The sequence below is a fragment of the Oryza brachyantha genome, chromosome 8, assembly GCF_000231095.2.
Source record: "Oryza brachyantha chromosome 8, ObraRS2, whole genome shotgun sequence".
NCBI classification, from domain to species: domain Eukaryota; kingdom Viridiplantae; phylum Streptophyta; class Magnoliopsida; order Poales; family Poaceae; genus Oryza; species Oryza brachyantha.
The window spans coordinates 15064755-15077958 of record NC_023170.2 but is presented as its reverse complement, the minus strand read 5'-3'; the positions used below and the strand labels follow the sequence as shown (position 1 = coordinate 15077958).

General features: G+C 43.0%; 1 protein-coding gene across 1 annotated transcript; it reads left to right on the top strand.

Moving 5' to 3' along the window:
• Positions 1-3778: 3778 nt before the first annotated feature.
• Positions 3779-4930, top strand: LOC102718294 (E3 ubiquitin-protein ligase CIP8-like). Its single transcript, XM_006659459.2, has one exon. The coding sequence runs from the start codon at positions 3825-3827 to the stop codon at positions 4614-4616; it is 792 nt and encodes a 263-aa protein (XP_006659522.1). The 5' UTR covers positions 3779-3824; the 3' UTR covers positions 4617-4930.
• Positions 4931-13204: the final 8274 nt, after the last annotated feature.

Here is a 13204-nt window from a genome sequence, read left to right as displayed (position 1 = left end):
TCTATATTGTATACTACAAATACACTTTTACTAACTAAATTACCCAATGACTACATTAATTATGTACTAATTAAATTTGTTTACCATACCGTATCAATACATTACATGCAGACTAAATTATATAATCGCTAAATCAATGATCAACTACCAAATCATACATTGACAACAGTAATTATGTACAACAAAAATATCTTAATTATACACTCTAAAATGATTTTTTTTCCAATAATATAATACAATCGTTAAATAAACAACATTTATTGAACATAACAAATATTTCGAAAACTTACTGTAGTCCACCGAGAAATTTTAGCAGGGCTTCACCGCTCCAGAGCCCTCCCCTCAACTCTAAGTGAGTGAAGTGGGGAGGGGAGAAATGAGGAGGGGGAAGAGGGCTGGCGGCTTTATATAGGCCGTCGAATAAACTGCCCAAACGGAGGACGGAAGGGGTCACCTGCAAAATGGCTAGGCCCCTTCCTCCCTCCCCGCGGGCGCGTCGGCAAATTTGCACTTACGCCCTTTCCGCCCTCCGTAAGGGCGGAAGGGGGCTTGGTGCAAAAATCCGCCCCTCGGCCCTAACAGCCGTTCCTCCTTGGCGCCGCGCCGTGCGCTACGTCAGCATTCCGTCCTCTAGGAGGGCGAGAGGAGGCTATTTCTGTGATTTTTTTAATCAGAAAATTAAAATGGTAAATAATTTAATAAATAAAATTAAAAATTCCAAAAATTCTGTTTCATGGTGCAATCTGCAGTGCAAACTACACGCGCAGAAAAAGAAAACCCTACGAGATTTTAACCGCGATCTTTGCATTGTTAATTTGCATGATGCTGATACTCTATGCATGCAGTAATGATCAAGGTTTCCTGATGTTTGATCTCACGGATGACAGGATGACCTGTATTTAGTGATGAGTAGTGGAGTGCATGGCTAGCTATGCTATGCAAACATCAATCGATAATTTTAGCAATGACATGAAAGTTACGGTGTAAGCTTGTGGATGCACAATTATTTATCCGCTCTTTATGCCGTCAGATGATATAGCACAATCTCTTGTAAATAAGGCTACCGATGATTTGACCGAGTTTCAACACCTCTCTTCTTCACTATTATGTTGCCTGACAATGGCTCCTTTAAAATGCAGAATTATGAAAATACGAATTCCTATATGAATTAGAAAGGCCGAAATGTTCCAAGATAATCGTTTGAATGACAATATAAAAAGCGAAGGAACTGTAGATACGAGAAGGGAGAACCTCTAGGTAAGGCCTTATGCTTATTTTCCTCCAAAATCATTATAAAAATAGCTCATTTTATACGAGTTTCCAAAAGTTTGAAGCCTCAATAATTTATTTGGAAATACTTCATAGGAATTTTATCCTAAGGATTTAATCCTCTTACTTTTTCTTTGTTCAAAAGAACCCAAATCTTATTCAATCTCAAAACATTTTAGCTAACAGAGAAGCTGGGTCAGGCTTCTCATAGTTGGCAGGGGAAATTTATTATGTGTTACCTACTCAAGCAAGAAACTTTCTAAGCCAATCTCATCTTAGTCCAAACTACAAATGATTCCTCGTATAGTACACACCACAGTTGATGAGTTCTTCTCACCGGCTAATCTAAGAGCAAGTTTAATAGTATAGCCAACTACTAGCTCCAATTCATCCGTAGCCACAAAACATATACTACATGTCTCGTCTGTCATACACACTATTTTGAAGTCCGTACTACAACTGATTACAAATCTATAACCTACTGTTTTTCTCTCTTCTCTCTTATCTCATTAAAATATATTTATAGCCTGCTATTGTACCTGCTCTAAGAGTCATCAGCTATATTAAAAAAACCCACTCGTGCCAAAATTGAAAATTAGAGGGCAACTTAATTTATGGAGCAAACATGAGAGCCAAGTTTATTAACATTGGGAATTTATTTTTGAAGTGAAATTGCAGCTCAAATGTCCACATCACAAGTTTGCCAACCCACACACTTAGTCAGCAGTTTAGCACAACATTTTATTATTTGCTAACACTTACTCGCATGTACGTGTATTACTCCCAACTTGATAAAGATAAAATACTCACATGACATAGATTCAAAGTTAGCATGTGCTAGCCGAGTACACCTGTACCGTATCATGCCAAAATGCTCCAAACCTCTAAACTGTAAGTCACCGTACCACCCGTTGCCTAAAAAATCACAGGTCAAACACATATATGGTGCTGGTGGAGCTGTGACTATATGATTTTATCTACTGGGTTTTAATTTTAATTTGGTCTCAACAAATATTGTAAATATTATGTACTCATATACGAATGCATTTTTTATAGGATTTTAGTGAAAAAAAGGATTTTCCTCTAAGGCGACTTTGTTTCTGTGAATGTGGTGATCTTGTGTAGTGGTGTGTGTCTGTGCGTTATTCATGTAAGTAAATATAGATTTTTTATCCCTTGAATTATTTACTTTAAATTCTTTTTTTATTGTAACATTAATTACTCTGCCCCAATATAAATGATCACTTTTGGACCTTTTGGTGATAAAAAAGAGGTGCATATCCCTGTTTACTCTGGTTTTTTAATTTCTAAGATTTAAATTAGTCACTTAGGGACTGTTTGTTTGGAGGGAGGTGCTAAAAGGGACGAGCAATTTTTTTCTCAAGTTTCTTAAAACAGACAAATAGTACTATAAATATACTATCAATTATATTTATAATTTTCACTGATACAACTATAATTTTCTATGTGAAATAGCACATAATATTAAATGTTATTGATCCGACATTAAAATTTCAAGCAATAATTACTCCATTTAAAAAATGACGGCACCAGTTAATATCTGAAAAGAACTATTTGTTTACGGGAAGCTCTGAAAACAACTTAACTACAAAAATAACTCCTTAAAACAACTTAAAGACCAAAAAAAAAACAAACTTCATCCTTACAAAAATGTAACAAACGTGGTACACCCTTCAATCAAAACTATTTATCATTTATACCGAGATTTAATCAAACTTTTAAAATTCCAATCATCAATTATTTCTGAAATACTTAATTTAAATACAAAACAAATAACATATAAAGATTTTCCTCGAAAGCTACCATTATACTATCAAAAACATACTTCCTTCGTTCCATATTCCATATTATAAGAGTATGTGGGTTATCCTAAATTTATCCGTGTATTAATATATATATTTTATATAATTCTAGTCTTATAACGTATAATAAGAGAATATTTGATATTATAAATTTATTATAACAATAAATCAGTTATAAAAACCGTAAAAGTTCAACTAAAATCTTACCTGCAACGACACCGTATTGGTCAACCCAACAGCTACCGGGTAACAAACGGGCGTTGCTCCGCCCAGACGCTGCCTGCCTGGCTTGGCTCGGTCGGTTGCGTCGCTGTTCGTCCAGCCTGTCGCACGCGCACATCACAAGCAACCCACCCAACCCTTCCCCTTTGCTCCGCTCACACTGCACAGCGCCACACGCACTTGCCTCTCTCACCGACACGTGGGGACAGGTGAACCCGGCCCCACCTGTCATCGTCGAAATGGAGATCGCGCAGCTGACAGCCCACGCCTTTTCTGCGCCCGCACGACACGGCCCCGAGAGACGACGCGCTACGTAACCACCACGCAGTCGCTGACGGATGGGACCCACGTTCCATGGGCCCGATCTGTCGGTGAGGGTGGGTGGCTGGTTCGTCGGTCGCCGTTCCTGTCGGCCACGAGATATAATAGCAAGCGGCCGAAGAGACGCTCATCCAGGGCGCGATTTTTTTTTTCTCTTCGTGTTCCGCTGTGTCTCTCGCGTCGGGGTCCATGGCGTCCTCGTCTCTCCTCGTGCGGCTCGCCTCCGACGAGATCCTACAAGCCCTGGAGGCGGCGCCGCCGTCGGCGGCGGCGTCGTGCTACGACGCCTTCGTGCCGGTGTTCCGCCCGGACCCGTCGGGGTTCTCCGCGGCGTCGGTGGTGGCGGCGGCCGACCGCGTCCGCAGCCAGTTCCTCTCCGTGGAGCCCGACCTCTTCCACGACGCGCTCGTCGCGCCCGGGCCCGACCACCTCGGGTTCCCCGACGAGGAGTCGATCCGGTGGGATTGCCTCCAATTGGATGAAGAGGACGAGCCGGATCTGCGGCTTGATGCGGCCGACGAATTCGATTGGGAGGAGGTGGCGTCTCCCTCCGGCGCCGGGCTGGATCAACCGGAACCCGAGTGGGAGGTCCTCGCCGATCTGCCGCCGCCGCCGCCCGCTCCCGCCGCCGCCGACGAGGGATTCGTGTACACCTCCGACCGTGATGTCTACGAGGTGCTCGTTGGGGAGGGTTTGTTCCTGAAGAATAAACCGCCAGCGGCCAGGTCGGCCGTCGAGGCGCTCCCGTCCGCCGTCGTTGCCGCCGGCGAGGAAGGCGAAGGGGAAGAGTGCTCGGTGTGCAGGGATGGCGTCGCCGCCGGGGAGCGCGTGAAGAGGCTGCCTTGCTCGCACCGGTACCACGAGGAGTGCATCGTACCGTGGCTCGACGTGCGCAACTCGTGCCCGCTCTGCCGCTTCGAGCTGCCGACCGACGACCCCCAGTACGAGAGCTGGAAGGCTTCGCGAGCTGCAGCTGCCTGAATTGCGTGGTGCCAAAAAGGCAAGCCTTTCTTTGCACAGCTTTATAGAGTTGTATTGCTTTGGTTTCAACCTTGGTTGCTCCAGTTGTATGAAAGAAAACATAGAGGTAGTTGTAGAGATGGTTTTGCACCTTTGGATTTGTTTCCTTTTACTCAGGAGAGATTTGTGTTGTGAATTAAGGTTGCGAGGGTATTACATAAGTTAAATCTTATATGCTGTTGTATTTCTTCTGAATTTGTAGAGAATAGCTTCTGTATTACATGTTGCACTGCAGCACAATTTTGTAAATGGATATGGTGGGGAAAATTCCGGCATGTGGTGTTCCAGATGGAACTTTAAGTAATTTTTCTCCGGTTTATTTGTTGCAAATTCGTAATAACGTGATAATTTCATATTGTTTTCTTAGAGGTGATGTTGTTAGGTGAAATATTTCAGGTAAGTGATTTCTAAGTTGTTCTCTACTAGATGGAGAAATACTTTTTTGCTAGGAGTTGGGATTGTTTTGATTAATCTCTTGTGGTAAGTGGCGACTATGTATGTAGAAGTCTTAGCTGTATGGACAACTACATTTGAAAGTATGAAACAGTACTCAACGTGGCTTTCTTTTATGCCATTTGTCCTTTTAAAAAAAAATCTTTTGTGATCAAAATTGTGTCCCCTTTTGTTGAAAAAGAATTCGAACATCAGCACTTATTAAAATGGAGAGCCTGATCGTTAAGATGGTAATTTTTCATTTGGTTGGCGGTTAAAAATCGATGTTAGACATCGGGCTGCATTGCCAAATGTGATCAAGAGGAGGAAAACATTCATCTCACATTGTAGTTTCATGTGCATTCTCTTGGCAAGTTTGGATTTTGGTTCTCATGAAATTGAGATTGAGTGCAGCTGCACCCGAACCTTCTGAACTAAGTGTCTCAAGTTGGTAGTGCAAAGCTATTAAGGAATTCATAAAGATTCTCAGAAGGGGCTGAATTACTTGATCACTTTGGTAGCTTCGGAAATTTGGATTTATTGAAATGACTGGTCAAGGCGTCAAGCATCACCTGTTTCGGATGCGTTCTGGGGTTTTGGTGGGGCTGTTTCTGATCCATTTATATATTGTTTTTTCGCTTCGTAACAAAATGAAGTGCAAACTTTCCTGTGTTTTCGAGAAAACAAAAAGATGTAATTGACGTAATCACCATATACTCTGGGCAATGTCCCAACAATGAATCTTAAGCAATGAACTAGCATACTCATAAAAGATTATGTTGGAGATTCTCATATAACTCTATTTAGATACTAATGCCATCCACAGCATTTTAGATATGTCTATTTAACATTTACCATTTAAATCAATTTGTTTGCTTCCAGGATGATCAACAATGCTTAATCATTAAGACCGTGACTAACTATGTCTGCAAGTTGCCATCTCATATCATGTGCTTAGGGACAATGTTATCAACTGAAATGTTTCAGGCAAAAGTTGTGATTTCGAATTTATTCTCTACAAGACGATAAATATTTGTTCCTAGGATATGTGATTGTTTTGATTGATTTCCCCCGTGGAAAGTTCTGGCTATATAAGAACCTTCGTTGAATGGGAGCTACCTTGGGAGCATGAAGCATTACTATCAGAATCTCAGTTGGTATTCTTTTAGGGCAGGCTCATTTGCTCCTTGTTCCGACTTTCTAGAATGGTAGTGGTATTGTTGCTGAAAATAGAGGTATATTGTTAACAGTTATCAGAGTTAGTCAGTAACAATGTTCTAAAACTCGGGTCTAGGCTCTGTATAGCAGCCGTGATTAGGCATTTTATTGTTGCATTAGGCACCCATCAACCTTTGGTTGCTCTTATGTTGTTTATAAGTGTAATAATTTATATGCAATATGCTTAGTGCTCCTGTTGTTCGTTCTAGCATATTTCTAGGTTGTTTAACAAGTATGATGGTTACATTACAATATTCTCTTGGGTAAATTGGATCCATGTCTTTTAGTCATTTTAATGGCCATTTTTAAAATTTTGAATGTATTGGATTCTCTTTTGGAAGCCCCTGGTTGTCTTAACAAGATTTGAAATGATTAGAATCATGAAAATCAGCAGCCAAATACTTATATTTCTGTAGAATGGTGGCAGTCATTTTTTTTTGGATTTGATTAGTTTGTCTAGGCCTAACTCCAGGAGTCTTATCTTTTGGCTTGTATTAAGCATAAGCAGAACTGATGGTTAAAAATAATTTATGGGTAAAACTTTTATATACGTGTTCTTGACAATCTAAAAGTAAAAGCTGAAAAAAATTAAAAATGATAAAAACCCCAAAGAATCAACTTTAAATTTGAAATTTAAAATTCAAATTATAGCTTACCAGGATAAGCATAAGTGGAAATACGAGTATGCTAGTGCCTTGTTGAACCATGATTAGTAAGTAAAAGGAAAAAGTACGAATTACCTCCCCGAAGTATCGCGGTTGACCGAATTACCCTCTAAACCCAAAAATCAGATATCATTTACCCTGAACTTTTAATATTGGGCAAGTTACCCCCCTCGACATAATCCAAAACGGTTTTGTTATACGTGACGTGGCATACACGTGGCAATCCAATCATCATTTTCTTTTTTTTAGCGGTGGGACCCACATGTCATAATTCTCCCTTCTCTCACGCTCTCTCTGGGAGAAACAAGTCGTCGACGGTCGACGAGCACGGCGGGCAGGCGAGCAAGGGCGGAGGCCATGTGAGCAGCGGGCGGGAGGGCGAGGGCGTGCCGACGGATGACGCCGCGCGAGGGTGGCAGGCCGACGGGCGCGAGGGCGGTGTGCAGATGATCGCTGTTACGCTCACTTGCCACCAGCCTCCTAGGCCTCACCGGCTCTCCGCTAGTCGCGGGCCTACCTTATTGAAAAAGAGCCTTAATCTCGAGCTCCTCGAGCACATCCTTGGCCATGGTCCTCGAGCTCTCGCAGCCACAACGTGATGAAGAGGCACATGAAGAGATGGTCGGGACTCGGGAAGTGTGAGGTGCGCGGCTCCCTACACCATTTTAAAATTATTTTGCTGACTAGGATGTCACATCAGTGAAACCATCCATGCATACTGCCCTGGATCTAATCTGCATGGTTTTAAACATTTGAAGGGCTAAGTTTTCTGGTATTAGGGTTTAGGGATGTCTCACGTACTTGATGTAAAGTTGAGGGACGATAGGTAAACTTATTCTACTGTATACTCTATGCAGATCCGGCCCAATTAACTTGGGCCTATACGTAGATAGCTATCCTATTTCAGCCCAATGCCGTAAGAAGCAATCAATATGGGCCCACATTTACGCTGCGGGATCGCCCCTGTCCAATTATTTATGGGCCCACTCGGCCTAAACAACCTTTTGAGTTTTGTCCCTCCTCGCGGGCTTTGCTCTCGTGGCCGCCCCGGCGGAGTCGGACGCCGATGCGGCGGATCCACGGCGTGGTCGGAGGAAGAGATCGACCTTCTCCGGAGCCCCTGCGACGTCGTCGATCGGTGGCGGCGGCGGCGTGCGTTGTCGGTGCGCGAGGGGATGGTCGTAGTAAGACGAGGAACATTCCGCCTTGACCTGGTGTGTGGGTGGTGCCGTAGAGGCAGGCCGTGCCACGCATTCCTCGCCGTCTCCGGCGGTCGGCGTGGAGGACGGACGAGATGGGCTAAAACGACACACCATGCGCCCTGCACTGAAACCAGCTGCACCACCACCCGAAACAACACCAAGTGAAAAAAAAAAAACACCGGAGGCCGCCTCCGCTCGACACGGCGACACACCTGACAGGCCGAGGCCGAGAGCGAGAGCACCGCACCGAGCGGTGGCGCGTGGCGTCACGCGGCAGCGCGGCGACCGCGACGGCGACGGCTACGCGCGCGCGGGATTAACAAACCACCCAATGATTTGACGGTGGCGCCGGGTGGGGGGAGATAATAATAAAACCTACGTACCAATCCCCCAATTAGGAGCTCCCGGCCCCTTGATTAGCACGAGGCCAGGGCAAACCCTAATGCCCTCTCGTGATCTCTCTCCGTCTCTCTACTGTATCCAACGTATCCATCATCACGCAAGTGTATCATCCACGCATCGACGTCGACGGCGACGCCTAATTGCGGGGATTTAATTAGCTAAAAGCAACGCAACCCGCGACGTGCAGTGCATGCGTGCGTCGCCTAAGTTGGTTTGCGTCACCCTCCCTCCCCCGCGTGGTGACCTGGTGTGCACGACCCGGCCGTGCCTCCGTTTCCTTCGCCCCCTAATTAATCCGGCTTAGATTATAATCATCGGCACTCCCCTTTTGTGCGATACGGTCCATTTTGTTATGTGATATGCAGTGCCTTTTTGGAGCCATCTGGGGGTGCACATAATTAGCAAGGAGGTTCTGTACTACTGTACAACTTAGCCTGCTGCTAACACCAACACCATCAATGGTTATCAGAAAAACCGGATCAAAGTTGGTGACACTATCGATGAGTGACCTGCACTGGCAGCAGCAACGTGCTACTACAACCTGCACAAAGTGGCCTCAAAAGATTGGATTGTTTTTCACCAACACGGTCATTTTCGTGACCGTCTCCTGAACTGTTACAGATGCGTACGTACATGCGTGTGTGAGAGAGAGATACTACTATGATCTTATCCGGAGAGGGCCAATCGGCGCCGAGTCCTCTCGGAGGCAGCAACCACGACGACGACGGCCGCGTTCGGCAGTTAAGAAAGCTCTCTTATTTTTCACGTATATGTTTTCCAAAACTATTAAAGATGTATATTTTATAAAAAAATTTATAGAAAAATTATTTTAAAAGTCATATTAATCTTTTATATTTTTAATAATTAATTAATTATGTGTTAATCTATTAATACTTTTTTCATGCGGTAAGTTAAGTTAACTTACAGCTCCTCAAAAGAACACGGCCGACGAGCCAATCAGACGCAGCTAAACTGGCAATAATTTAAGCGGTATAATGCAAAGGCGACGACGGCTTTACGCCGGGGAAAGAGTGCGCGAAAAGGGAGAGGCCGCGGCCGGCCGGCCAGGTGACGAGCGCGTTTGGACGCATCCGCGCGCAAAAGCAAAGCAGAGAGCGCAGAAAAAAAGCGAAAACGCTTGGCTCCCAGAGGCGCAACGCGAGTTTCAACCGGTCTCGATGGCGATCACCTCAACTTTTTTTTTTCTTTCCCTCCTCTCGCCGTACGTACCGCTCCGCTGTATAGTGTATACCACTACCAGACGCCACTACGATGATACCCCCTCCCGTTTGCTATTCTTCGTCGGTGTCGGGGAATGACGGAGAGAATCTATCTCACGTACGGGCTTGTTTGGCAGGGTTCGGAACTTGGTATCTATCTATAGCACGGCTCTCTCCTCATTCACACGTGGATCTAATATCATATGAGACTTACTACTCCATCAAAAAAAAAAGATTTTTGAGTTTTATGTATGAAGCGTTTGACCATCGGTCTTATTTAAAAATTTTATTAAAAAATTAAAAAATAGTCATATGTAAAGTACTATTTATGTTTTATCATCTAATAAAAAAATGATCAAAAAATTCAAATAAGACGAAGAGTCAAAAATTCTATCAAAAACTCATAAATTCATTTATTTTGGGACGTAGGTTTTATATTTTAGCGAGCGGTGCTATAGATGATCTCGGTGCTGTTAAAGAATTTCTAGCGGTTAGTTTTCAACTTGTCTACATATTATAGATGTCTCATTCATACTTTTGTGATTAGCGATGAGTGGTGTATCAAGGAATTTTAGTACTAATGGTTTAATTTAAACAAAATTTTAAATATCACAAAAATAACATACAATATATAATAGAAGTATAAAACTGATTAAATGTGTGTCTTGCCTATGTTAATAAATAATTTTCTTTTTTATATTATTTGAGATTTCTTGGGTGATCCTGGGACCATCCTCTAGATCTGCCAGTGTTAGCTATATAATCTAGCCTTGTTTGTAAAATCCAGTTTTTTTCACATGGGTTTTTATTAATCCTTAGAGACAATGGGAGAAGAAGCATGAGCAACAACTATATCTTATCCACTCTTATAACTACTCTACGTCTCATGTATAATCGATATATATTTATTTCTAAAAATATACATAAATAATAATCGTATCAATGGTACCAACCGAACAAGCGCCCTTCTAATAATCTTCTTGTTAGAATCCTGAACCCCCTAAAAACGGCCTAAGAATCCCGTGCGTCTCCGGTGAAATTCTTTCTATTCTTCGTGCGGTTCCACGCGCGTGGGTGATGACGGCAGGAACGGGAATAACAGACGACCGGGGGTCAGTCACCTCGGCGTCGCGTAACGTGGGCCTTCGTCTGGGTCGTCGATCGGTCGGTCGGGGAGGAGGGCAACGAATCGAGACGACCCGGGGGATCTATCGCGCATCGCTAATGTATCGCGCGCCGGTTGGGCGCCGTGCCCGCCCCTGCGTGCGTGGCCGGCAACGCCCCGTGCGTGCGCGCGTGGTGGTGGCCTCGATCGGTCTCGCCTTTTGCGGCTAGTTCCATCGTTTGCTTACTCCCAAACTGCCAGCGGAATAAACTCGATCGTGTTCCGTCCGTCAAGTGGATCGATCGAGAGGGCCTAATCTGTCGAGCTGCCATACGTTTGTTGGCGTGATCCAGCCAGATGAAACTGGGGAGTTGGACGAGACATCACGTACGCGCTGGACTGGACGAATGGACAATCGTGCCGGGTGCCCATCTTTCGATTTGTTTGAGAAATAAGCGTAGCAGTATATTTATAAAAACTAATTTGAAAATAAAACTTTTATATATGTATTCTTGGCGATCTAAAAAGCCAAGACAGATAAATAAACTTCAGTAAAATAACTCTAAAATTCAAATCTAAATGTAAGGTTAAAATTTTAAATTTTAGTTCGTAAGTATAAGGATAAGAGAAAATGTTAGGTGTTAGTCTCGGAGATCCATGATTAATTTGGCACACGCCCAAAAAAAAAAAGATCACTTTGCTAGTAAAATCTCGTTGCTCATGTGTAGCATGCGATTCGCCAGTTTGAAGGCAAATCGCACCACCTTTGGTCGATGCTAATTGGGCAATTGAGCCCCAGAAAATTTTGGGGATTTGGGTAGTCAAATTAGACCACTGTCTAATCGTCGTCGAGCGTGTTGTGATTGTGGCCAGGCTCGTCAGATTGGACTCGATCGATCATCCGTCAAACCTTCAGCACTACATACACATCACGGTCACACGGCCGCCTCACACCGACTCCTGCTGCCCACTTACGTGCAAATATCTGCCTGAGCCTGACGGGAGGAGATTAACCTCATAGATCACATCACTCTGATGATCCAAATCAGCGGCGAAGAATACAGGTGTTGCACGAGGCCGATTTATTTAATTGGCAATGTAGAGCATCAACGGCAACCACCAGTCAAGCGTACTCCTATATAATTGCACAGGCCTTTTTCTATCGTCCATGAAAAGTATTTTGAAGTACTTAATAAAAATTTAGTATAAAACTATGGTTATTTTGAGATACTAAATTTTTACACTGAAAAATATGATATCTTGAGGGTTTTTTTAGATATTAAAAAAAAGCTTATTTTTGTCTATTACACACGAGAAGGATCAGACAAGCGTCCACTATTTCATACTTAAAAGCTGGGAAAAAAATACGCTGGCTGTTCAGGTCTACTCTTTCCTGTTCTTGGTGGCGGATCTAGAGATTTCTTACAACATAAATAAATACACGCATGAATAATTTAAGCTGTCAGTGAACAGTAGAAATACTGGTACTTAATCCATTTCGTTTTATATTATAAGATATTATATTATTATCTTAGATTCATTCATAAACTCATGTATACATTTAATAATATAAAACGAAGATAATACATATTATAATCTTATCTTGGAACCATCTGAATCTCTGTGAGAATCGGAATATTTTATAATATAAAATAAAGATAATACAAGATACAGTGGTATGATCGTCGCATGGCTCCGCCCCTGCATTTTCTGATGCATTGTTACAGTCCGGAAACCAAACAAATGAATAATTAACAAAGAACTATTTAAAGCCTGTTTAACCATGGTTTTTTTGGAGCTCTTTTGCAAGAGAATGGACGTGTCAAGAACTCGGCCAAATAATTGGTTTCTCGATGGAACAGCTAGCTCTGCATGTAGTTTTCTGTCTTTTGCATGGTGAATGATACAAGGACGATGCAGAGTTTGGTCTGATCAAGTAAATTCAGGGCAGGAAAAAAAAAAGCTGGAGACCTGCCGTGAGAAAATTGCATTGCATGCCACTCACTCCTGCCTTTTCTTTTCTTATTTTTTTTCTTCTTTGTGTGTGTGCAGAGAATACCATAATAATCCAGATCCAGTGGTGCTTGTAGCCAAAAAGAAATACAAAGTAAAAGCTGCATCGTCCCTATCTGCACGCACTACTCTGTCCTCAACGATCATGGTGCATTTTAGAACGACGTCAACTTGAACAGTTTCAGATGCTACGTATCAGCCTCAATGGCATCTTAAGAACTTAATCCAGAATTAATTGTGGATGTGAGGATGACAGCAATTGCATGGGTTCTGCCAGAGACAGTACAAATTC